A 26,703-nucleotide genomic window follows, 5' to 3' on the forward strand; every position below is an offset into this window, starting at 1 on the left:
CTGTCCTGAAAAACCAAGGGAAACATTCTGTGAGCCTGAGAGGGGTGCCCCTGGAACCTCATCATGACTGATCGTTGTGCGGCTTGCCCCTGTGCCAATTAAAAACTTTCTGTCTTTTCCCAATACTTGACTATGTACATAAGGACCCTCTTGGTCTACAGGAATCTCAATAAGAGGCAAGCCAACCTCCCTCTCTAGGCTGTTTCATGTGTATCGCTGATAATCGGGATAATCAGATTGGGCATACTGGTACATCTGCTGTGAAACTTGCTGCGTCGCGGCAATGGGTTGTGGCTGTGATACCGCTGCGGTCTGTACTGTATGTGGTGGAGCATGCATAGGCTGTATATTCTGTGAAGTATGTTGCTGGACCTGGTCTTGTCTAGGCTGACGCGGTCTTTCTTTAGTTTTACCTGTTGATATATTGTGTTTCAGGACTGGACATTCGTTCACATAGTGACCTGGTTGTTTACAATAGTTGCATGTCCCTTTAACGGGAGCTGCTGAATTACCTGTCTGGGTCACACCCTTTCTCTGACCGTCGGCTGGAACCGACTGGGCCACTAACATTTTCATTTTCGTGTCTTTCAATGGTCTCTGTTCGTGATCCTGTTCTTCTCTAATTCTGTTCTGGTGATATTGTAACATTTGTAACATCTGGGATGGCGTATTTGCTTGCCATGTACTTTCGACTTTATATACACGGTTCTTAACTTGTGTCAGGGAATTCTCGACTAATTTTGTTACAAAAAGATGTGGGTATGACTCGCTACCTGGTTTCAGGCCACTATTAATAATGAAACATTTCTCGAATCTTGAATAGAAGTCACTAGTATCTTCATCGTGTTTTTGTTTACAGGCTGAGATCGCGTCCCAGTCTTCCTTTTTAGTTGTCAATAATCTTGGCAAAACCTGTACTATTAAACCTGGTAATGCTTTAGCTTTGTCCCCAAGGCCTAGCCCTGGAGTACGGCCTTTTTCCTCGTCTTCTATTTCAGTCCAAATAATCTTTTTATCTCCCACCTCCCATTCTTTTTCCTTGAGTTTCTCGTAAATGCCGGTGGGCAGCAGTACTTTTAACAATTTCATAATATCTGTATACGTGTAATCTCCCATGAGTAACATGTCCTTAAGTTCTCGGTGAAAACCTGCAGGGTCTTTATCGTGACAGGGTACTAGTTTCTTCATTTCTAACAATTCCAACTTTGTTAAAGGTGTGTGCACAAACACACGTCTCAGGGTATTATCGTCATTCATAACTGGGTGTACTTCTCGTAAAGGATTCTGCCTGTCAAAATGAAACATTTTTCTTTCTGGGGCAGAGCTGAAACATATTGTGGGCCTAAGAAAGCGTTATATCTGTGCCGTTGTTCTAGAATTATTTGAATTAACTTGGTACTTAGGCCTCTCCATCTATTCATAAGTAGTGCTTCTAATGTATCAGGTAAGGGACCTGGATCAGAATGTTGATGTCTGTATAACGTGATGAGATGCTGAATCATGTACATACCAGCTAATTTCTGCTCGTCTGGGGAAAGGTTCAAAAATGTCTGTGCTACTGTATCATCATTGTATGTGCTAGGATTGTCAGCCCATAGTACTGCTGACCGGGCTAGTTCTTGTTCATCCATAGAATTGAGTACATGGTACCCCATTCGTTCTTGAAGAGTTTTATCGGTACCCTGAAACAGATATTCAGGAGAACTCGTTTTTGATATGCCAGAGAGAAAAACTCTCTTGCTTTCTGGACGGATGCCTTTCTTAAGGTAATTTCCCTTACCCACATACGCTATCATTTCTTTAGCCGTGTCAGATTCTTCAGGTTCGTCCTCCTCGGAGGAGTCATTCCTGTCGCTATCTTTTTCCTTTTCTTGTTCCTTTTCGTGCATTTCTATTACTGCTTTTCTGATTCTTTTGTACATGCTTGCTATACAACTCTGTTTATCATGGTTTCCATCGGCTATATTTTGACCCCACTTGTTTAGTGCCTCCATCTCGTCCTTGTCTACTCCAGGCCTGTCTCGTTCCCTTATTTAGCAATTTATGAAGAAACGTAATATACAACCTTGAGTGTCAACTTTCTGGTGAGCCAGGGCCTCTTTAATACTTTCAGGATCTTCCCCAGTCTGGATAAAATGATATATTCTATCTAGGTATTCAGTCATTCCTGGAAATAACACTAGGTAATCTGCGACTTTTCGTAAGCGTAGTGATGCTAACAACATTCTATCTTCTTTACCGGGTACTGGATCGTATCTGCAAATTGAAAGGGGTTCTTTAAGCATGTCGTAACTTGGTGTTCGGGGTGTACGTTGCTTCATTATGTCCCTAAGGTTTAATCTGTGAGTGTGTGGCGGAGTCTGGAAACCTCCTGTCGCACCTCCTGAGGCGGAGGCTTGAACATTGTTTGTCTGTGGAGTCTGTATGTGTGTCTGAACTTGTCTCTTACTAGGATCAGGCCCAAACGGATTTAGTGTATTAATCTTAGATGTGGGAAGTGGTGGAGGAGCAGGTGGAGCAGGCTGTCGAACGGGTGAACTTTGTTGCGGTACTGGCTGGACATTGTCTTGGAATGGGTCGCCACCTCCGTCACCGTCAGTAGGCGGTACGTGGGCACGTGGATTGGTGTAAGCGGGAGCTACATCGTCTAGATAGGAAGTAAGGAATATGTCTTTGGTGGTCCTGTGACTTACTTTAGTTGGAACCAATGGTGGCGGCAGATCTTTCGGTATTTCTGAAGTGGCCTTAGGCAAACCCTCGGCCACTAAATACATGCCATTTGCAAGAGTGTTTCGCATGCGGTCTACTTGTTCTGCTTTTACTCGGATCCCTTCAGTAACTAATTCGTTTTCTCGGACTTCATCCGACTCTTCTCTATGCTTTTCTTCTTTTCGGAGTGCTTTTTCGGCACGTTTATGTGATTCTTTACGCCACAATTCTATGGCATCTTTCTGGGATTGTCTGGCTTTCTTTTTCCATAGCGCTTCCTCTACTCTCATGATGCACTCGGCATCCCATGTTCCTGTAACGGGCCAACTGTATCTCTCTTCTAGGTGCTTGGTATAATCAGCCCATAAATCTAGGTACAGTATGGCATCTAAGCCATGCTTATGGTACATAAAATTTCCAGGAGTGTCCCTAGGTGGGACAGGAATTTCTTCCTCTAGTATCCCTTTCCTAGTTCCTATCTGTCTTAATTTATTGAAAAACGGCATCTTGTTACTTGGTACTGGATACTCGATACTTGTTACTTACTCTGAACACAGCTAGTTACACAAAAACACAGTAATGTACATCAAACAGTCACTCATACCACGACATTAATCACATGAAACATTTTGAACACATATGGACTACCCTTGATACTAGATGTACTGCTAAACAGTACAGATACACTGTCAAGAACAGTGCAAGAACTTGAATGCCTGATGTACTGCTGAACAGTACAGATACACTGTCTAAAACAGCGCAGACCGTGTTTGTGTACCCAAACCCGTCTTTACCGGGTACATAATAATGCACCCGTCTAGATGCGTCCCCAGCAACGGTACTCACCGGGAAGCACGGAACAGAAGGCCTCGGAAAACTCGACTCGACTGGACCGGACTGGACTGGACTCGACTCGACTCGATACGTGAATACTTCGGAACTGGTGGGCCTCTTGACACCTCGGACCTTGCTTCTTTCGGCTAGGCTCTGGTCGGGATCCTCCGCACTCCTCACCGCCTCGTCTGGGTGCTGATCGCAGTCTCCGTCACCTCCGTAGGCCTGAGGGAGATACAGGAAATCCTGCAGGTACGCGTAGTTGTCCGTCTTGACTTATGACAGGGGGCAAAGGTTGCAACGCACCAACCGGCGCGTGGGGTGGGGGAGGGGTCCCTGTTCGGGCGCCAAATTAATGTGGTAAATATTTAATTACCGTCCTAATTTCTATGCAGGTAAGTACTAAAAATAAAATAACTCAATCGGAAAGAAAGACGCAGAGTCCGTGGTGTTAGAGTTCTTAGGGGTTTTATTCCTTAAAAAGGAATGGTTCTCGAACCGGATATCGGGTTCCTGACACCACTGGGGTTCAGGAAGGGATAGAGCATACTTTATTGATAATACATAACTTTTATACTTAAAGCACATAATGGAAACCAATACAGTAGGCGTAACAGCTGAGAGAAAAAAGATAAGAGCACACATGTGGTAGCAATACGTAATCAGAAGGCGTGAACTAGGCGTGAACACAGAGGTGTGTGCTAGAAACGTCACATGAAAGTGTCACAAGTGGGTGGGTACATAGCATAATCTTGCAATGTCAGCAGAAATCTGAGGTCTGGATGCGCGCGCAGCTGCATGACGTGTGATTGACGTGAAGCTGGAAGATGCAGGGGACTTGACATTTACACTAGAGGGAAGAGACAGAAGTCTGGCATGTCAGATCAACTCGTTCCTATATCATATCTGATATCTGATGTTTGGGAACCATATTATCTAGAGGGAAAGGTCTCTTGGGCAGAGGCTGTCCTATACTTGACTATGAATACGTGCATATGTGCCTACGTGTCTGAGTGTAAAGCGGGGGGCCATGGGCCTACCATGGTAACGGGAACTGTGAATTACTTGTCTGGAGACAGAAAGGCCGGGCACTTTGCTCTGCAGCTGGGAGGTTGTTTATCTATTCTGCTGGACTGGAATGTGTTTTCGGGAAGCTGAGCTTGGCTATACTGATAATGTGAAGGTAAAATACTGTCTTTGGCAGGCAAGCAGGCCGAGCCAGGCCCCGCTCGCCTCGCAGGGAGTAGGACAGAGTTCACGGGGGGGCATCCCACGCTGCAGTTTCAGGAGGCAGAGATGACTTTGAGAAAAGGCTCGATGACAGAAAACAGGGCCTAGCTCGCACAGAGCCAGAAATACGTGAAAGTGCACCATACAAAGACGGTGGCATGGCATACCTAGGAACGGAATATCCGACCCATTCAGAGTGGATCTGAAAGGGGACATGTTAACGTTGGACGCAAATGTATTTGCGTCTTCATAGCTGGCACAGGAGGGAAGTTACATGCACTTTAAGCTCGTACATGGAGACGGTGGGGTACACGTTAGGGAACATTTCTTGACAATAAAATGTATATTTCCTCATGTGACTCACCTATGACTCCTCATGTGAACGCCCACATATACGCCCCTTGCACGCCCATATGCTCTTATCTCTCTTTCTCTTGCTCTGCCTGGAGCGCTCCTCCTTCTCTATGCAATGTAATGTATGTTTTATGTATAAATAATGTACTCTGTGAATAAAGTTCAGAAGACCCTTCCTGAACCTGAGTGGTGATGTAACCCGATTCTCCCTTAACTCGAGTTACTGAAATAAAGCCCTTTAGAATCGGACACCACGGACTCTGCCTCTCATTATATGCATGACCCATTGTTTAAAGTATAGAAATTCCGACAGGGTAATATTTTATTTATCACCCATGATGCACTGGGCCAGGGACAGACTAATTTGCATGTAGCCAGGTTCTGAGCTGGGATGGTGCAGTGAGCTAAAAAACGGTGATGGATCAAGCCCTGATCTTTGGACTGGGTAGGAGTGTTCTGCTTAATTCAGATACTCTGTCCATCACCACCCCCTTTTCTGAATAATTTTCCAAAGTGGCATTCATTTATCTTGTACATGTTTACACATTATGAGTGCTACACTTACATAGCGCTTTAAATGGGCCGGGTCCAAGCAAGTGCTGCGACGGGCGCCGATAATGTTCTTCATTTTTTCCGTCACCTTAAGTGGGAAAAGTCGATTTTACCTTTGCAGCAGTTCTGGGTTTTAATTTGTATTTATTTTGTGGGCAATTGTATATAGCGCTAACTTTGCCCTCACGTATTGCACCGTTTTACATAGCCCCAAGTTGGATTACAGAAACCCGACGTTTGTTTCTTTGTGGACTTGCGCTATGATTCGAACTCCAAAGTCGGCAACATTTGCCTTATGCTACATTGTTGCCCATAAGAAGTAAACCATTACTATTTGTAGAGCAAAGCCTTTGTTTTTTCTAAATATGTGTGCTGTTGCAACCATTGATAAAGCCAAAAGTCATAGTTGCTTGTAGGTGTTATTTTACCTATGTTACATATGCATTGCTGCTTGTAGGTGTAGTTTACATTTTTTTTAAGTTGTTCATGCGCTGCACAAATATATCGAAGCACTTTGCTGCTGGTCAAGCGCGCAACGCCATTAGGCTAAAAGGGATTCAGGCAACCCCCACCCGTCCTGTATGGCAGCTCCTGCTCCGGCTGCTTCCCGGGCACACACACACAGCCCGAGTACTTTAAAGGTGTTATTGGCACACTATGCTAAAACCTACATTTTAGCTTATTTGTGCTTTGGGAGTGTTTTTATTAGTTGCGAATGTCTTCCATATATTTAATTATTATTCGCACTACACTTTACTCAGGGCTTTAAGTGTGCCAGGTCCAAGTAGGTGCTGCAACATGTGCCGATTGAGCTGTCTGTTTTTACCGTCACCCTAGAGGAAAAAATCCCAGTTTACCTTTGCAGCATTTTAGGTTTTAATTTTTATTTGGTTTTTGGGCTATTGTATATTGTGCTAACTCGAACCTAAAGTATTGCACAGTCTTACGTAGCCACTAGTTACACAAATATATAGTAACATGTCTTTTACCATGCTGTAGTTGTCGATGCTTTTTTCTCCCTTCCTACGTGCCAGCACAAGTTTAGCATCCTGCTGTGGTTAATTTGCATCCCACAGATGCAGCCTCCAAATAGATTACAATCTGTGTAGCTTGTCTACGTAGCTTTTAATTAACGTCTCCTACTTTCATTTCTCAAGTGCTGGATTTGTCACCGAAACATCACACTATAGCGGACTTTCTGTCTGCATTTTGTTAATCAAACCTAGCTGTATTTATTGCATTGTATTTACAGACTTACATCTGTATCATGAAAGTAAAGTTTTAAAAATCAGGTAAAGACAAGATTTTAACTTTGGAGCATTTCAGGGTTTGCAATGCCATTTGATTTTTAGACAATTGTATGTAGCACATTCTCAGTCCTAATGTATTGGACCATTTTACATAGTCCATAGTTACATTCTACAAACGCAACGTTTATGTATTTTTTGTGAGCCTGCGCTATAACTCGACCCTAATTGGTTAATTACATACAAACAACGTTTATGTTGATTTCTGTAGCCACAGTGATCACAAGGTTTTCCATAATTAAAGAATGGTGGGCCAGGACTGTGACACGATTCTGCTCCCTGAAAGCCGCAATCGTTTGTCTTATGCTACAAATTAGCACATACGAACAAAAGTGTATTTTTTTTATATAGCAAAGCTTTATTTTTTTGTTAAATCTTTATGTAGGAACAACTATTGACAAAGCTAATAGGCATGGCTGCTTTTTGGTGTGTTTCCACTTGTGTTATATATATGGATACGCTGGCAGGAGTAGAAACATGCTAGTTTGGCGGCACACTATGCTAAAACCTATTTTTTAGGTTATTTTTGTTTTTTTGGACACTTTAGTATTCGTTATGTATGCTTTCTGCATCTCCACAACGATGCACATTGTGCACATCTTCCATTTGCCACCAGGCACTTCGTGTGCGCTCGCCGCTCTCTGCCTTTGCTGCCACACGCATTCAGCTCACCAGGCTGCACACCCCCTAACCCCTCCATATGCTCGCTCGCCAATGTCCCTCCCACCCTTCCTCTGATCTCCGCCGCGAGTTCTCACAGGTTCCTCTGCGCCCCCTTCCTTTAATGGCCCTCCCCCTCCCCCAGCACAGAGCGCGCATTGCTTGTTTTTAATGGCCGCACGTTTTGTTTCTCACGCTCCATCCTAATAAGCATCTACCTTGCTGCTCACGCTAGCCTTTGATTGGTGAGATTCACACATATCTCTGCCAGAACACATCCACCCCCCCTCCCCGCAGCATACCCTGCTCTCACAGGGCACACGGTTTCTACTCCACGCACCGTCTCTCTCCACTCTGCTCTCCCGTACTCACACTCCTCCACTGCCTCGCCTGTCTTTAAAGGAACCTCCCTTTCTAGCTCACCTGCCTTTTCTACTTCATCTCACCAATTACTTTTCTCTTCTCTCACTGCCCTCGCTCCCTCTCAACTGTCACTCGCACACTGTGCATTCACACTACTTTAGGCCACACACACTGCACCCTCACACTACTTTAGACCACACACAATGCACACGCACACACACACCACACACCCTCACACACCCAACACCCTCACACACCCCGGACCCTCACACACCCGCACCCTCACACACTCTGCATCCTCACACTAATTTAGACCACGCACAATGCACACACGCACTGCACCCTCACACACCCTGCACCCTTACACACCCTGCACCCTCACACACCCCGCACCCTCACACACCCCGCACCCTCACACACCCCAGACCCTCACACACCGCACCCTCACACACTTCGCACCATCACACACTCCGCACCCTCATACACTCTGCACCCTCCCACACACACTCTGCACCCTCAGACACTGCACCCTCACACACTGCACTCTCACACACTGCACCCCTGTTTGTTTACCGTACTCATTACTTCACTCATATCCCTTGTTTTAAAAAAAATAACAACTTACACATAATTGAAAATACCTGTTATATATCCAGTATATAAGTATATTGCTCTCTCATTACACTGTGCTCTCACACACTACCCACTCACACACTGCCCACTCATGCACTGCCCACTCACACACTGCCCACTCACACATTGCGCCCTTACACACTGCGCACTCACATATTGCGCACTCACACAGTGTGCACTCACACTACTTTAGGCCACATGCACACACTGCACCCTCACACTACTTTAGACCACACACAATGCACACACACACTGCACCCTCACACAACCCGCACCCTCACAACCTGCACCCACACAACCCACACCCTCACACACCCTGCACCCTCACACACCCTGCACCCTCACACACCCCGCACCTTCACACTACTTTAGACCACACACCCCACACCCTCACACACCCTGCACTCTCACACACCCCGCACCCTCACACCCCGCACCCTCACACCCCGCACCTTCCCACTACTTTAGACCACACACCCCGCACCCTCACACACCCCGCACCCTCACACACCCCGCACCCTTATACACCCTGCACCCTCAGACACCCTACACCCTCACACACCCTGCACCCTCACACACCCTGCACCCTTACACACCCTGCACCCTCAAACACCCTGCACCCTTACACACCCTGCACCCTCAAACACCCTGCACCCTCAAACACCCTGCACACTCACACACTCTGCACCCTCGCACACTCTGCATCCACATAGTTATACGCCACATAATTACACTGCACTCAATGCAACATACACTCCAAATACCACTCAGTGCCACATAATTACACGCTACATAATTATACTGCACTCAATGCAACATACACTCCAAATACCACTCAGTGGCACATAATTACACGCCACATAATTACACTCTACTGAATGCAACACACACTCCACACAATACCACTCAGTGCCACATAATTATATGCTACATAATTACACTGCGCTCAATGCAACATACACTCCAAACATTACCACTCCGTGCCACATAATTACACGCCTCACAATTACACTCTAATTAAATCCAACATACAGTCCTCATAATACCACTCAGTGCCACATAATTATATGCTACACAATTACACTGTGCTCAACGCAACATACACTCCAAATACCACTCAGTGCCACATAATTACACGCCACATAATATCACCCTTACTCTATCTATCGCCCTCACTCTATCTATCGCCCTCACTCTATCTATCACCCTCACTCTATCTATCGCCCTCACTCTATCTATCGCCCTCACTCTATCTATCGGCCCCACTCTATCTATCTATCTATCGCCCTCACTTTATCTATCGCCCTCACTCTATCTATCGCCCTCACTCTATCTATCTATCTATCTATCTATCTATCTATCTAGCGCCCTCACTCTATCTATTGCCCTCACTCTATCTATCGCCCTCACTCTATCTATCGCCCTCACTCTATCACTCTATCTATCACCCTCACTCTATCACCCTCCCTCTATCTATCTATCGTCCTCACTCCATCACTCTATCTATCACCCTCACTCTATCACCCTCCCTCACTCTATCTATCGTCCTCTATCTATCGCCCTCTATCTATCTATCGCCCTCACTCTATCGCCTTCTATCTATCTATCTCCCTCAGTCTATCTATCGCCCTCACTCTATCTAGTGCCCTCACTCTATCTTTCGCCCTCACTCTATCTATCGCCCTCACTCTATCTATCGCCCTCACTCTATCACTCTATTTATCGCCCTCACTCTATCACTCTATCTATCGCCCTCACTCTATCACCCTCCCTCTATCTATCGCCCTCACTCTATCTATCGCCCTCACTCTATCTATCTATCTATCTATCTATCTATCTATCTATCTATCTATCTATCTATCTATCTATCTATCTATCTATCTATCTATCTGTCTATCTATCTATCTATCGCCCTCCCTCTATCAGCCTTCCTCTATCTATCACCCTCCCTCTATCTATCTATCTATCACCCTTCCTCTATCTATCACCCTCCCTCTATCTATCTATCTATCACCCTCCCTCTATCTATCACCCTCCCTCTATCTATCTATCACACTTGTATCTATCTATCACACCACCACAGCATCACTCAGCACCACCGCAGCATCACTCAGCACCACCACAGCATCACTCAGTACTACCACAGCATCACTCAGCACCACCACAGCATCACTCAGCACCAACACAACAATACTCAGCGCCACCACAGCATCAATCTGTGCAACCATTCAACAACAACTGGTTTAAATATGTTCTCTCAATGTTTCAAGCTTTATTACAAATGTCACAAAAAGATGTTAATATTTCACTTCTGTTCTTGGATTTTCGTCACAATAAAATACACTGAACATAATCTTCACAAAAGTTATTTACAACAGTTTAAGCTATTGTCATTATAAATTACAATAACTTTTATTTAAGTATTAATTATTTAAAAAAATAAAAGCCATTGTTATTTGTAATATCAATACATCTAAGTCACGTAAATACAACACATAATGCATTACAAATACTATAGGTGTCACATTTGCGAAAGTTAAAACTATTGGCATTGTAAATGACAAAGTTATTATTTTCGCTATATTCAAAACCAACACATAAATAAAAGATTTGTCATTTACAATACCAATAGCTCAAACTTTCCTAATGCGAGACCTATTGCATTGCAAATGCTTGTTAAAATTTTATGAAGATTTGGCAAACGGCGTCAAAGTTATTAGCAAAACAAAAAACACTTTTTCTATGGAAACTAGGTCCCAACTATAACTACCTACTAGCGACCACCAATAGGTAAAATATATATTTCTTCAAGGTATGCAGATGTGGAGTTAGGTATAGAAAATCTATGCATACTTACCTTTTGATATTATGTCCTTCGATATTCTATCCACGATATGTTTCCGATGGTATTCTGTAGTAGCGGATATTCAGGATCCACACTAAGCAAAAGATATCAAAGCAGACTTAATTTAATGACCCACTCTCTAACTGGACGCTTTGGTTTAGGAGCAGTTCACTGCTTCTGAACTATTCTCCAGTCTTGTAGCAACTACTCTGTCTATGATCCTACCCATATAAAGAGATGGTAGATTCAGTTATAGTTGAAAGGTGGATCAATATCGAGACAGGCATTTGAAAGGTCACAAGGGCTTTTAATTATTGTCTCTACCTACTTGATGAAATTTGCCCAGACATGTATCTATCTTCAAACTCATCCACAGGGAAGAGTTTGGCTCTTTAGAAGCCTTGTTGAAACTTCCTCACCCCTGTCAAATTCATAGGCCACTATACAGTCTTTTATAGACTTTACATGAGCCTGGTGCAGCATACGTGGAAGGAAATTAACAGCCTGATTCATCATAGACCCGTTTTGCGAGTCTATAATAGCGATTCATAAGGAATCGCTATTACAGACTCGCAAAACGGGATTCATGTAGGAATCGCAAAAAGAATTGCGATTCCTACACATTCCTTATTTGCGATTAGCAAATTGCTAATCGCAAATAAGGAATAACTCCCCATTCATTCCTATGGGCCAAAAGGCCCATAGGAATGAATGGGGAGTATTCCTTATTTGCGATTAGCAATTAGCTAATCGCAAATAAGATAGCGATTTAAAGGGTGCCAGGGGTGTCCAAAGGACACCCTGTAGCACCCCTTAAATGCAAATTGAAACAGGTGTTGCGCACACACATGTCCAAAGGACATGTGTGTGTGCAACATGCAACTTAAAAAAATGCTTTTAAAAGCATTTTTCTAAGTTTTCGCTATTTACCACGAGGTTTGACCTCGCGGTAAATAGCGGGCCGAAATTGCGAATTCGCAATTTTTAAATGGATGATGAATTGCATTTAAGGAATCTCAAATAGAGATTCCTTTAATGTAATTCCTCGCAAAATAGCGAAATCACTATTACCGATTTTTGCATTTGGGATGATGAATCCCAAATGCAAAAATAGCGCTCGCAAAGGGCCAGATTCTCAGAATCTGGCCCTTTGCGAGCCGATTTCGGCTTGATGAATCAGGCTGTAAATGTCTTGTCTTTGAAACACATTAGCAGTTGTGATTAGCAGTAGGAGTAAGGATCCCACATACACAATAGATATGTGATTACTATGTTTTTCTTCGTCTACAAAGCAAGCCTGAGTACCAGCTCACTGCACACACAGGTAGGATTTTGGGGTGGTTGAATGAAACAAAAAGAGTGGAGAACAGGCAGGTATCTGAAAGGAGAACAAGCTGAAAACAAGCAAGTGACTGAAAGGACAGAAGGCAAAACTGGAAGACAGACATCAGGTTAACTGCTAAGCATAAACAAAACCTCTTTTATGCAACTCCAGGATGACCAACAGAGTACAGCTCTCCTCTACCAATGGAACCTTTGCGTGCACCTAGAAAACAAAATGGCATCCGAAAGTTCCATGATGCGTTTCAAAGAACAGCTCCTTGTGTAGTCGCCAAGAATGTCATAATGCCATCCATACCGACAAAGCCACCTTGCAGAGCCAATGCTGTTGCAGCTGCCTCTCCGGAAATAAATAAAATTAACTTCATACAGTCCTAGTACATATCCCCAGAATACAAGTAAATGGTAGAAGTGCTAGTCAACATTACAGGCGTAGCATACAAACTTAAAAAATTGATCTAAAAAAAGAGCAGAGCTTAAGTTGTGGACCCTTAAGCAAAAATTAAGAAGAGATACTGGAGACAAATACAATGTATTTTACAGATAGAAGACATTAGAATTGAGCTAGCAAAAGTAAATCAGAAAACTTTTTTAAGTTTGTGTGCTAAATGTTCTCTGTCCATTAGGCTGAATGGACGAGCATTGTCGTTTGTATCTCTGTGAACGACAGAAATGGAACAGAATATGTTAACTTTGATTAAAAGGGTCCGGGCATAAGGAGAGAAAAATGCATGACGAAGAAACTGTTGATGAACTACAGAGAAAACTAGGGTATGTAAAAGAAAGCCACAAATTATTGTACTACAACCGCATAAATATAGCAAAAATAGCCATAGATATGTACACAAAACAGAAAATGCAAAACTGCAAGCAGAACGTTTAGGTAACTATCACACAGAGGTATAATTGCTCACATTCAGTGACAGCTGATATATATCAAGGTGAAGAACAACGTGTATAGAAAGTTGTATAGAAACACCATTAGGCCCTACAACATGTGTCTGAGTTTTCCCTTCTCCTGAGGGGTATTGTAAGACTTTTTATTGAGATGGCATCACTGTGGGAAAACCTAATTGGAGCTAGACTATTTTACCTATCCTGTAGCACTTGTTCTGGAAGGCGTAGTTGTTTATATGGATATACACAGCCACTACCATCCTACTGGCTCTGTGATGGCTTCATTCGGTTTCTGCTTTGAGAAAGTCTAAAGTTCTGAAACTACTGTGGTAGAAAACAGAAGTGTGTGACTGCAGCGTTTCCTAAGATGAACGGTACAGTGGTTGTACCATTTTAAGGGATTTTTTTTTAAAGTCTTGCATTTGTTACATTATGAGTAGTGATACGAGATGTGATAAACCATTGAGATATCCATTCATGTTGACAAAAGATGCTGTTAGAGTATTAACTTACTCCAGTAAGTATCTCTGGAGTTTTTAGTCACAGCTGCTTTAATTGATATATTCCTGCAAAAGAACGATGTTACTTAGTCAAAGGTAAGGCATTTGACTCATTTAGTTAGACAGAAATCAGTTCAATCAGTGGCTGTTATATGTTTTTATTTTTCAGTAATGCAGAAAAGAGTATGATAACCAGTGCTTAATTTGTAAATAAATAAATAAGGGCCGGGGTCCTTGTCTGGAGGCACCGCTGCTTACAGATATTTCTCCTATAAATCCTGTCAGTGTCAGTACCAACACAACAATTAACCATCACACATCTACAATTGCGAAATTTTAGACTATTTCAGGCTCCCAAAGCTATAAGAATGGTTTGGGTGGCATGTATTAGTCATTTTTAATGTATATTGAACTAATAAACAACTGTTATTGTGCTGACCTTTCAATTAGACAAACAGTGACATTATGTGGCAGCCTGTCATAAGTGCCGGTCTTGATAATGAAGTTCTGGTGCAGAGCACCAGAAACCACCTGCTCAAATTTAGCATTGATTTTAACAGCAGTAGTGAGTTGTGTACGGCAGTGCAATCATGGTGAAGGAAGGGTTCTGTGGTAGGCAGAGAGTCTACGGTGCCTTAATTTATTTGTCTAATTTCAGGAGGAGCATCAGTCTCCAAGTGCCTTACTGTACAGTGACAGCAGCAGCGAAGAAGATGATCCTATGTATCATGTATCGAAGTTGGAGCTGTATGCCAAAATAAGGAGTCTGAAGAGAAAGCTGGCACACTCGATGAGAGAGAATTCACGACTGAGGCAGTCATTGGTCCTTCTTCAAGGTAATGTTTGCTACAAGCCAAAACACAGTTAATAGCAGGACTAAGCAGGCGAACTAGTAAAATAGGCTTTTCTTGAAGAGCCGTTACATATATTCTTATATTGTGTGCTTGTATTTCATTGCTTATTAGGGCAGTAACTGGAAACTTTCCTTTGCGTTTTCAAAACACTTTATTTTAATTACTCTTATTACAGCCTGTGTACAAATTACTCTATCTACCAACTGCCCCACTTGAATGATTGTGTTTCCAATATAAATTACTCTATCTACCCACTGCCCCATTTGAATGATTGTGTTTCCAATATCGGGGTATACTACTAGAAAATGTAAGTCCTACATAAATATTGTGCACAAAAATCTTGTGAAGGTACGTACATGTAGGTAAGTGTAGGTTTTACTGTACTTAATTTCACAAATATGTCACCTGATGATAATATATGACCTAGTGACTGTCACCACTAGGTAGTTATGGTTAGGCCTTTCAATAGAAAGAGTATTTTTTGTTTAGCTAATAACTTTGGCCCCTTTTGACAAATCTTCACAAAACGTTCCCAAAAACAAATGTTCATCCACCTCAGCTCTTTCCTGGAAAGTTTTGGGGTGATTCGTCAAGCGGGGGCTGAGAAAAAGTAGGGTCCCAAAAGCAAAATCCCATGCATTTTTCATTGACTTTTTAGGCAGGGCTACAGCAAAAGCTGCTTAATGGAATTGTTAGACTTGGCATCTTTGGCATGGTTTCCCCTGACTTTTTACCTCTACCTCCTGTATTTTTGACACTGGCTTAAATGCTCTGGGCACTTTGCCACTGCTAATTAGTGTCAAAGTGCAAGTGCTCCCTGTACAAATTGTTATTGCAATTGGTGATCCATAATTGGCATATTTGATTGACTTGTAAGTCCCTAGTAAAGTGCAGTGACTGTGCCCAGGACCTGTAAATCAAATGCAACTAGTCGCCTGGAGCACTGATTGTGCCACCCACGTACGTAACCCTGCAAATGTAACTCAGACCTGCCACTGCAGTGTCTGCGCGTAGTTTTGAACTGCCATGTCGACCTGACAAGTGCACCCACTTGCCAGGCCCTAACCTTCCCTTTTCTTACATGTAAGGCACCCCTCAGGAATGCCCAGTGTGCCACCATGATTTAGAAAAGGGGGTGGTGATGAACAGAGTGTCTGAGTTAAACAGACCACTCTTACCCAGTCCAAAGATCAGGGCTTGATCCATCACCGTTATTTATCTCACTGCCCCATCCCAGCTCAGAACCTGGCTATATGCAAATCAGTCTGTCCCTGGCCCAGTGCATCATGGGAACAGGGCAGACTAAACTACCAAGCCAATTCTTCACCAGAAAGGAAACAAGCTACCGGGGACCGGTTTCTGGCATTCCAGCCTTCTTCGGCCCGGCTTGCTTGAATCCTGATGGAGCAGTGAAAAAGGGACTCATGTCTGAGTATACCCTGCCACACCTATAGTGGCCAAAAACGATTTAGAAAAGGGGGTGGTGATGAACAGAGTGTCTGAGTTAAACAGACCACTCTTACCCAGTCCAAAGATCAGGGCTTGATCCATCACCGTTATTTATCTCACTGCCCCATCCCAGCTCAGAACCTGGCTATATGCAAATCAGTCTGTCCCTGGCCCAGTGTAAGAATTGGCTTTTGTGGTTTGGTTTGCCCTGTTCCCATCATGCACTGGGACAGGAACAGACTAATTTGCATACAGCCAGGTTCTGAAACTGGGATGGTGCAGTGAGCTAAAAAACGGTGTTGGATCTAGCCCTGATCTCTTGACTGGGTGAGAGCTTTCTGCTTAATTCAGAGACTCTGTCCCTCACCACCCCTTGTTGTAAATATTTTTGTCCACCCTAAGCGTGGAAGGGTATTCTCAGATGTGAGACCCTTGCTCATTGCACCATCAGGATTCAAGCAAACCGGGCCGAAGACGGCTGTAATGCCAGAAACCGGTCCCCGGGAGCTTGTTTCCTTCCCAATGTAAGAATTGGCTTTTGTAGTTTGGTTTGCCCTGTTCCCATCATGCACTGGGACAGGAACAGACTAATTTGCATACAGCCAGGTTCTGAAACTGGGATGGTGCAGTGAGCTAAAAAACGGTGTTGGATCTAGCCCTGATCTCTTGACTGGGTGAGAGCTTTCTGCTTAATTCAGAGACTCTGTCCCTCACCACCCCTTGTTGTAAATATTTTTGTCCACCCTAAGCGTGGAAGGGTATTCTCAGATGTGAGACCCTTGCTCATTGCACCATCAGGATTCAAGCAAACCGGGCCGAAGACGGCTGTAATGCCAGAAACCGGTCCCCGGGAGCTTGTTTCCTTCCCAGTGTAAGAATTGGCTTTTGTAGTTTGGTTTGCCCTGTTCCCATCATGCACTGAGACAGGAACAGACTAATTTGCATACAGCCAGGTTCTGAAACTGGGATGGTGCAGTGAGCTAAAAAACGGTGTTGGATCTAGCCCTGATCTCTTGACTGGGTGAGAGCTTTCTGCTTAATTCAGAGACTCTGTCCCTCACCACCCCTTGTTGTAAATATCAGTGTGCCACCATGGGCAGGGTGCAGTGTGCGTGAAAGGTAGGACATGTACTGGTGTGTGTGACATGTCCTGATGGTGAAATACTGCCAATTCCATTTTTTCACTATTAAAAGGCTATCTGTACCATAGGATAGAATGTGAGATACTTTGTAACATCTTACAAGTATAACTTTCCATTGGGACAAGATAGAAGATAACGTTTAGTCTCTCTGAACTCAGGATTTAATAAATCTTTTAGTAACAATAGTTTTTAAATTGTGTGTTTGAAAATGCCACTTTTAGAATGTGTAAAAAACACAGTTGATGGACAGAATGCAGAACAATGTCTTACATTCACCCCAGTACAAAGATCTGGGCCTACATCCATCATTTTATTGCACTCCACACCACCCTACCAGTGATGTGGAGAGCCTGGGGAAATGCCCACTTTAGAAAGTGGGCATTTTCTTGTTTAACCATTCAGTGTGCCTCTGCCTGTTTGTGGATTGACTGTCTGGTTTTAGAGTGAAAGGGGCTAGGGATGTGCTTTCACTGTAGACATCCACTGGGAAACTTGAGGTGTGGCTGACCCTTTCTGGATAATTCAGAACTGAGCTGAATAGACCTTGGCTGCATTTTAGAGTAGTGGTAGTAGATTTCCTTGCACCTGAATAGGGCCTGTCTTTCTTGCACAATGCTGTCTCCACCCCCTGTGGTCATACTGCACCAGTGAGGACAGAACTGGTTTCAACTGGGCTCAGAGACCCTTGCACAAAGAAGAAAGAAGACAAAATGTGATATAAATAGTAGACCTTAATCCGCAAAACTTTAGATCACTTCTGGACTAAAGAGGAACCTTGAAAAGAGCTGGAGAGCTGTGAGGAGGAGTACTGCCCCTTTGCTGTGTGCTATGTGGGGTTGGCCTGCAGTTGCTGCTTCTGCCAAGGAAAGGACAAAAACTGGAACTTTGCTGGGAAACCTGCCTGAAGAAGAATCTCCAAGGGCATTTGTGTGCTAGCCTCCTTTTTTGAAGTCTCAGGGACACAAAGACTTCATCCCCAGCTCCCCTGAACTCTACTGCTGAGTGTTTTGACCTGCCAGGAGGTGTCTGTTACAGTTTTGGACCTCTAGAGTTTGTTCTGGCTGTTGGGAGCTGAACTTAAGAGAAGCAGGAAAAGTAATCTCCCATGCCGTCAGAGACACCGCCGTGATGCAGCAACCTGCAAAGGCACCGGGCATCGCTCATGAAGTGCACGACGTACAGCCCAGCCTGCATCGCAGCTCTGATGTGCTTCAACGCCTGCTGAAGCCTGCAGTTAATGGTATTCCTGATGCCAGTGCTCGCACCGACTCTGTCATCGCCAGTACCTGCATCCTGTTATCACAGCGCCGATAACCACTGAGGGTGACTCCACAAACTCGCCGACTTCACATCGCTGCACCAGAACCAATGCCTCATCACTGACACAACCGACTTCCCCTGTCCTAGTTTCCACATTTCTCCTCCTCGCAGACATGATGCATCGCTTCCCCTCCTCGAAGCCGTGCCTCATCATAGACTTAGTTTTCCAAGATACTGTTTGTTTGGGGGTTTGTGTGACTCCATGCCTGACGCCACACAGCGTGCGTTCGGAGCCGTACTTTGGAGTTATTGCTGTCACGACATTGTAATAGACCCAGGTGAAGCCTTTTGTTTTCTACAAGCTCTATTTTTGAATTAACTATTTTGAAGGGCCTTTTTTACTACATGTATGTTGGATGTTTTCTCGTTTTCGTCTTGTTCAGTTTAGATAAAGATACTTTATTTTTGTAAACTGGTGTGGTGTCCATTTGTGGTTGTATCACTGTGTTACTGTGTGTTTTGAGTACAAATACTTTACACATTGCCTTTGAGATAACCCTGTCTGCTCGTGCCACACTACTAAGAAGGTGAGCATGGGTTACTCGAAGAGTGTATCTCCCTTACCCTGACTCGAAGCAACAGCCCCTACTTGGACAAAGTTACCTACCTCTGCCAACTAGAGACCCGCAGTTCTTAAAGGAATTATACCAAATTCTGCAGGAAGCTAGATCTTGATCCTCTGATTGTGCTTTCTGTGATTTGGCGTAAATACGTTCAGCAGTTTCTGAGAAATTAAGGTTGAAAAATAATTGTATAGCTGAATGGTTGGATCAGCAAGAGTTTCTTGAGCGGCAATTTAAAAATAGAGTGTCCTTATTGCCCAGGGAGCTTTTTTTCCTTGGGCCATCTCGCTCCTGCAAACGCTCTGACTGACTGCCAGAAACATGAGAAAAATTTTGCTGGCAGCAATTACAGGACTCAGAGATATAGTCCCCTGTCCTGAAATAAAAAAATAAAAAATAGTATTAGGGGCATGGTATGAATACCCTGACTCTAACGGCCCCATGGGGGGACCCTGCAGAAACCGCTAGTGCCCAAAAGAAAAGAATCAGCAAAAAATGTCACGATCCTGAGGGACTGATGTGGGACAGAAAAATAAAATGGTTGCCGGTCTGCATTTATTATGTTTATGCACTGGGGAGCCCACCGCTCTACATTTACATTTACATTTACATTTACATTTGCAGTCCCCCTACCCGATCCTCGAGAGGCCCGGGGAGGCACACCCAGGGCCAAAATTAAACAAAAGAGGATACTCACAGAGACTTGTTGCTGAGTTGCTGCCTGGGACTACGAGTCCCATAATACCTGCCCCAGGAGAAGAGGGGCTGCAGCTGCTTACCCTCACCATGGGCTTTTAAGCACCCACTGTAGTGTCGTTTCTATTTTCCCAATAGGCCCTGCGCATTGGAATAACATAAACAGTAGTATCGACGTAGAAGTGCGGATCTTCCAGGCCTCCACTGACTATGCTAAACTTAATTGGGTTTGTTACCAACTAGCTCAGAGGTCACTGGAAACTTTCTTGACTGAATAGGAAGTGATCAGCTTCCCTGGCACAGACAAGAAGGGATTCAGTTTTCCAACAACCGTGCAACATGACAACTTTGCTCCTCAGATCAAGAGTCAATCTCTAGGGTCGTGTGAAACAATAGACAGTTATTTTACTCAGTCAGTGGTTGTGCAGTTTACTTTCACAATATGTAGAGAATAGAGAGACGGGCGTTGTCAATAAAGGGTAACATTTATTGAACAGTCTTTCTTCTCGTACAAGAGAAATGAATTGCCACAATTGCAAGACTTGTTATTCTAAAAAATACGTACAGTAAGATAAGTATTGCGAAATAATACTGTAAAAGCATTGATATGGTTTCTTAGCCATACAATGGTTTAAAAGGAATAAAACATATATACATTCATATATACATTAGGCTAAAATACTCAACTGGTGCTTCTAACTACGCCTACCCCAGTGTACCTGACCTAAGCCTAATACTTGGGAGGGGAGTAAGTAAGTAGCTTTAAGTTAAGTTGGTTTTGCCAAGGTTTGCTTCAAGAATTCTCTCTAAGGGTTTAGTCAACACCATACCTCTGGAATAGAATGATGGAGGTCTGGTATCTCCCTCAGGACTCGATATCCCAGTCACCCGCAAGGGTAGACCAGAAACGCCGGAGCTGGATTTCTCTGCAGGAGAAAGACAGCGTCTCTTCTCAGCGCGTCGAGGAGGAGGAGGAGGAGGGGCGTCCGCGGGCAGCTTGCATCTGCTGGGCTCTTGCAGGGGACGGCTGTTCAGCTCCTAAGTTCACCACACCATCGTTCGCTAGTTAGCAGCGATAGCAGTAGCGATAGCAGCTATGGTATCATCAGCATGACAGCTTCTTCAGCAGCAGCGAGATAGCTGGCAGCATCAGCTTTAGCGAAACAACGGCAGACAGCAACACAGCAGCGTTTGCTTAAGGCAACGTTGGTAATATTTATACCTGAAAGGTGCCTTGTTTGACGTAAGTTTTTGGACATAAGACGTCAATAAAGATGTCACTAGGAAGTGATCGTTTATCAGTGCTCATTAGAGTTCTATTACTAATCAAAACACAGCAAGCGGGGATTTCCAGGTTTGCTGAGTTTTTATCTTGTTGAAGAACTCGGAGTGTTAATCTAGGAATCTCAGATAGTAACTTCTGCTATGTCATTGCACTAATTGGTTGCAAAGGAAGTGGCAGAGAAAGCTATTCTGAAATGTGGCTCTGTTCGTGTGAGGCCAGAGACGAGTTTCTGAATATTGCACTTGAACGGTTATGCCAATATAGGGAATAAATGGATTTATAGCCGAATAGGGGCATAAGGTCACAGTATCGATCAGGGTCCTAGATTAGAACGCTACACCCACTCCACAAATTCATGTCCATCAAATTACTAAAACTAGAGCAATAAGATGCATGTGTAACATTGCCCACCCCAAAATACATATATGCATTTGAAATAGGTGTATTTGTAATACGTGAAAATTTAGGTACTGTACGTTTTGAAGCATAGAAATCATTTAAAACTTATAGCATATGAAATAAATGAACGATTATGCAAAAAGAATTACACATGAAATATCTCTGAAACAGAAGAAGGGCGAGATAATTTCATCACATATAAATGCATTGCAATAAAATGTGCTAGAGGCTGGTGTAAAGTTATTATGTCTCTAGATGTATTTAGAAATAGAAGATGAAGCTTCTGTTCTCTATGAATAGTTCTACTTTAAGCAAAGAATTTTTCGTGCCAAAAAGGGTGAATATTAAAAAGTGTTCAATTCAAAAGAATTATTGCTTGAACGGGGAAAATAGAGTTCCAATGCTTTTAGCAGTTTTTGTTGTTCAAAACTGAAGGCCGAATTCAGAGTTCATGGGAACGCTGTGAGTCGGAATGCTTCTCTAAAGTTATTGTTTCTGTTCGGGTGAGAACATCTTATCAGACAGGCTCTCAAAGAATTGGTCTACAAAATCAGGTGACAGTTCGACCAAATTTGATAGTGCTGAAACTTGGCAGGTGTGAGAATGATTGCTGTCATCAAAGTCGGGATCTGCAATGCTCACAGATGGTCGTACCTGGGTGATGCTGCTTTTGTCATTCGCTCCACTGTTACCACCTAGTCGTAGCACAGGAGTCTCAACGAATGCCGTCATCAGGATTGGTAGCCGCTGGGGACAAACAATGCGTGAGCCGTTATCGGACTGAGCAAAGTATCGATATCCATTGGTACAGCTGATGGAAGTGAAAGACAGATGTCCAACACGCACTCATCGCCGCTTAGCATACATCGTAGTACAGGTAAGATGCAATTTTGCCATATCGGTCTGAATGAAAGGAACCAGGTCATGTTTAGATCTCTCAGCCTGGCCAATCCAAGGACTCTAGTTATTCTGTCCCGGTAGCGAATTGCTGGGATTGTTTCTTCCATTCCCATAGGAGTCATGTCTGAGCTGTGGCTTGCCATAACGAAGCAGGAGGGTCAAAAATAAAATCCCTGCTACAAGTCCCAAAAATAGGGGTATGCCGCCAAAAACAGAGTGGACAAAATTAGGAACGATTCCCAGAATTGCTTGAAATGGTGTTAGCAGTCCCGTAAAAATCGTCTTAAATATGCCTGGGATGCCTGTGGCACTAGACATGTTAAGGAGTTGGCTCAACATTTCTACGAAATGCACGGGGCAATTTGTTGGTAAAAGGTCATGAACCTCCGTAGCTGTCCTTGCAACTAGAAGATCATACGTCTCTTTTGATGACGTTATGGGCACTGTTGTCTGCAAAAGCACAGACTTCATTTTGCTTAAAGTATCAATTCCTATAGAATAGAGATTCAGACGAGGCCAGATGGGAGTCTCTATGTCTCCAGGCCCGCTCGGGAACAATGCTTGCATACAGCATTTGACCATGGAAGTCCCACTTACGAGATAACTTTTCCCTGGAACAAGGCCACAACATCTGTGATCCGTTCTTAGAATGTAACTTTCATTCGCGAGTTGCATAAAGAAGGGCTCTATCTGAGTTGCAGGTGTGACAAGCTGGTGGCATGAAAGGTTGTTAGAATTACCTTCACAGGCTCCGTGTAAATTAATACCCTGACACAAAAGTATACCGCTTAGTGAACGTTTACAGTTTTCACCACTAAGAAATACATTTTTGTCGCTGTCACTGTAGCATGAATGTGTGTATGGTAATTTCCATGCTGATTTAACATATCCTTTACCCAATCGTTCATACTGGCCAGTAGGTATGTATTCAAGGCATTTTTTAAATCGGAAAGTTGTTATCGGAATTGTGATAATCCTGTGTATTATCCATTCAATGACAGGACTTTCTGACATTGTCAATGGTAATCTCTCAAGTTTTTCGATGCTCAGGATTGTATAGTCTGCTCCTTTCTGTGCCAAACTGATTTGTTTATCAGTAAGGTTAAAAATGGAAAACAATGACGTTGTGTTGATTAAACGCCAAGGCACATAGCCTGAACGAAGATTTTGCAGCGTCCAGCCTAATTGTACAATAGAACGTAAATGAGATTGGCCGTGCTGTAACATTAGCAAGTCTCTGTCTATTATGTCAAAGGCAGAAGATACAATATTGTCCAACGAATATATTCTGGAGGACAGATTCATTAACCCATTGTCCACTACAGAAAGTGATTTTTCCAAATTAATACGATCAATTTCTCGTATTTTTTCTGCTGTTTCAATTCGTGTGACTTTCCAAGCCTCGTTGTACGCAGCATAGATGCTGGCCGCTATGAAACGCTTTTGACGCTGTTTGCGTGGTCCAAGAATGAAATCACGCAAATCAGCACCATCTTTTAGTAAAGACAAGTGTTGCTTAATTTCAGCCAGTGTGGATGATCCTAGCCATTCGAGGCAGAGTTTCCCTACACTGTATGTTGTTACTATCCCTGGATGTTGTCTCTGGGAGTATCTAGGGTCTTGTCTGGTCATTTTTAACCCCTGTGTTTTGTTCAGGAATCTATCTTGACAGTTGTTTGTGTCAGTAGGCCAGATTAACAACTTTTTCCAATCAGGATGTGTTCTGTTAAAATGTAAAATATTAGTTACGTCTATCTCAATATCTGTTGTTGCATTATCAGGTATTGGCTTCGGAATAGACGGTTTGTTTAGGTCTTTGATCTTAGCTAGGCCAAGACAAGATGTTTGGTGAATTGTGTCATTTAAAAACATCATTTGTTCTGGTATCATGCAGGTTCTGAATAGTGCTTCTAGACCTTGTACCTGTCAATCTTTTGTACCCCAAACGGTTTTTGTTTCAATGTTATTTTTCCAATAATCAAAACTAAATGTCATCATTTTTTCATAAAATGCTTCTGAATATATTAATTTAGTGTTTGTCAGTATTGTTTTCATTCCTGTTTTATCTAACAATTTGTAATAAAACGTTTCTGCATCACTGGTGTTAAACCCTGAGAAGTACTTGAATTTCTCAAATAATGTTTTAGAACTGCTTTTAGATGATGTAGCACAATGTTCCCATTGATTATACTTAAAAACATTTCTAGGCTGTGCAGATTTATGCAAATAATGATCGCCATAATGTGTAAAACAGAATAACTGTTCATAACTAGACGAACCTTGTAAATAATCATGTTCTGTAAATCTAGCTGACATTACTAAATCAGACATCATGTCATTAATACTATCAAAGTCCCAATCATCAGAGAATGTACTAGGTTTTACAAAGTCACTTAAGGAAACCTTCAGTTGATGAGGATACTTCAGGATCTCGACCGGACCATAGATCTCATAGTCAGTTTTCTCCCATACTACCCCACCGGGTATTGGAATGGCTGTGACATTTACTGTTGACAGTTCTCTTTTCTTCACGTGGGATGATCTGTGTGGTTTGAGGACTAGGTTAATGTTCTGACTTGCTGTGTCCATTCAATTGTAATAAACTTTCCTAAAATTAAAACTAAAATTAGGCATAGTAGGAGTATGAAAACCCCTGAAATAATCCAATGCTCAATCAACGGTGAATCCAGATATAATTCTTTGATTTGTTGAAGGAGTCCTGTTGTATTTTCTTTAAAAGTCATTTTTATTTCTGGCATCACTTCGGTGTTACTTTGATCCTCGGAAAAGTTGTCGAAGTCGATGAAATAACCAGAGGCAGTTCTGTCAATTGTTAGGATTGTTCTTTCAATCTGTCTTTCGGTAGCACTTTCTGATGCCACATTATTGTAGACTGGTGTTTCTTGACGAACTGTTTCAATCTGTGTCTCAAGAGGCACGAGTTCCATGGCATTATTGCATAGTCCTTCTCTGTGCACTGCAGGCTGATCGAATGTGATTAGTTTTTCAGTTTGAACCTCTTGGATTGTTGCAAGTTTGGGTATTCTGTTGTTTTTCATGAGTCCACTGGGCCTACTGTTGATTATAGGCCACATGTTTGTGGTTTTACCAGGTCGATAGATACAACTCTGTTCTCCTTTTTACCAGCAAGGGGCGGTAGTACAACTGATCTTGTTCCGGTGACTGCCAAGACAGGTACTGCTTTTCTGTAAGAAGGCCCAAATTCCTTCTTCACCGCGATTTTTTCTCCGACTAGATCCCCAATCTTTGGAATCCAGACAGGCCTTGCTGGGGCTGTTGCTTGTGGTGCCTCGTCAGTGGTATCTGGCTGTTGCTTTAACTTTATGTTGCTTAAGGATTTTCTTGTTTCATTCAGGTCCTATAAAACAGCCAAACGATCTTTGATGTCAAAGTCTGTTTTATTATCTTGTACCACTGATACCTGACTATCTAAGGCCTGAATTCTCATTCTAATTCCGAACAATAGTTCGTATGGGCTGAAACCTTTTAGAGAATTTCTTGGCAAATTGTTAAGACTGGTCTGGACACTTATTAAATGTTTGACCCACCCAGCGCCTGAACCTAATACCTTCGCTGTTATAGATCGCTTTATGTCTCGGTTTTTTCTTTCTACCACACTATTCCCTTCGGGGTGCGACGGACAAGAATACCGCAACCCAATTCCCATGCTGGCCATGGCCTCCTTGTAACCTCGAGAGCTAAAAGCAGGACCCTGGTCAGAATGGAACGTGGCAATTGCGTATGTGCCGATAAAGACTCGCAGATCTTTTATAACCGTTCTAGCGTCAGCCGAGCGCTGGAGGCCACATTTTTTTTATTTATTTTTTTTATTTTATTTATAGCATTTGT

General features: G+C 43.1%; 1 protein-coding gene across 1 annotated transcript in view; it reads left to right on the forward strand.

The window, feature by feature from the left end:
• BEND6 (BEN domain containing 6) overlaps positions 1 to 26,703 on the forward strand; it is a 194,065-nt gene that overhangs the window by 65,938 nt on the left and 101,424 nt on the right. Inside the window, exon 2 of the mRNA XM_086925216.1 lies at positions 14,884 to 15,061. Within this exon, the coding sequence (XP_086781342.1) occupies positions 14,884 to 15,061 (178 nt within the window). The remainder of the gene's footprint in view (positions 1 to 14,883; positions 15,062 to 26,703) is intronic.

The sequence above is a fragment of the Lissotriton vulgaris genome, chromosome 6 (assembly GCF_964263255.1).
Source record: "Lissotriton vulgaris chromosome 6, aLisVul1.2, whole genome shotgun sequence".
Classification (NCBI taxonomy): domain Eukaryota; kingdom Metazoa; phylum Chordata; class Amphibia; order Caudata; family Salamandridae; genus Lissotriton; species Lissotriton vulgaris.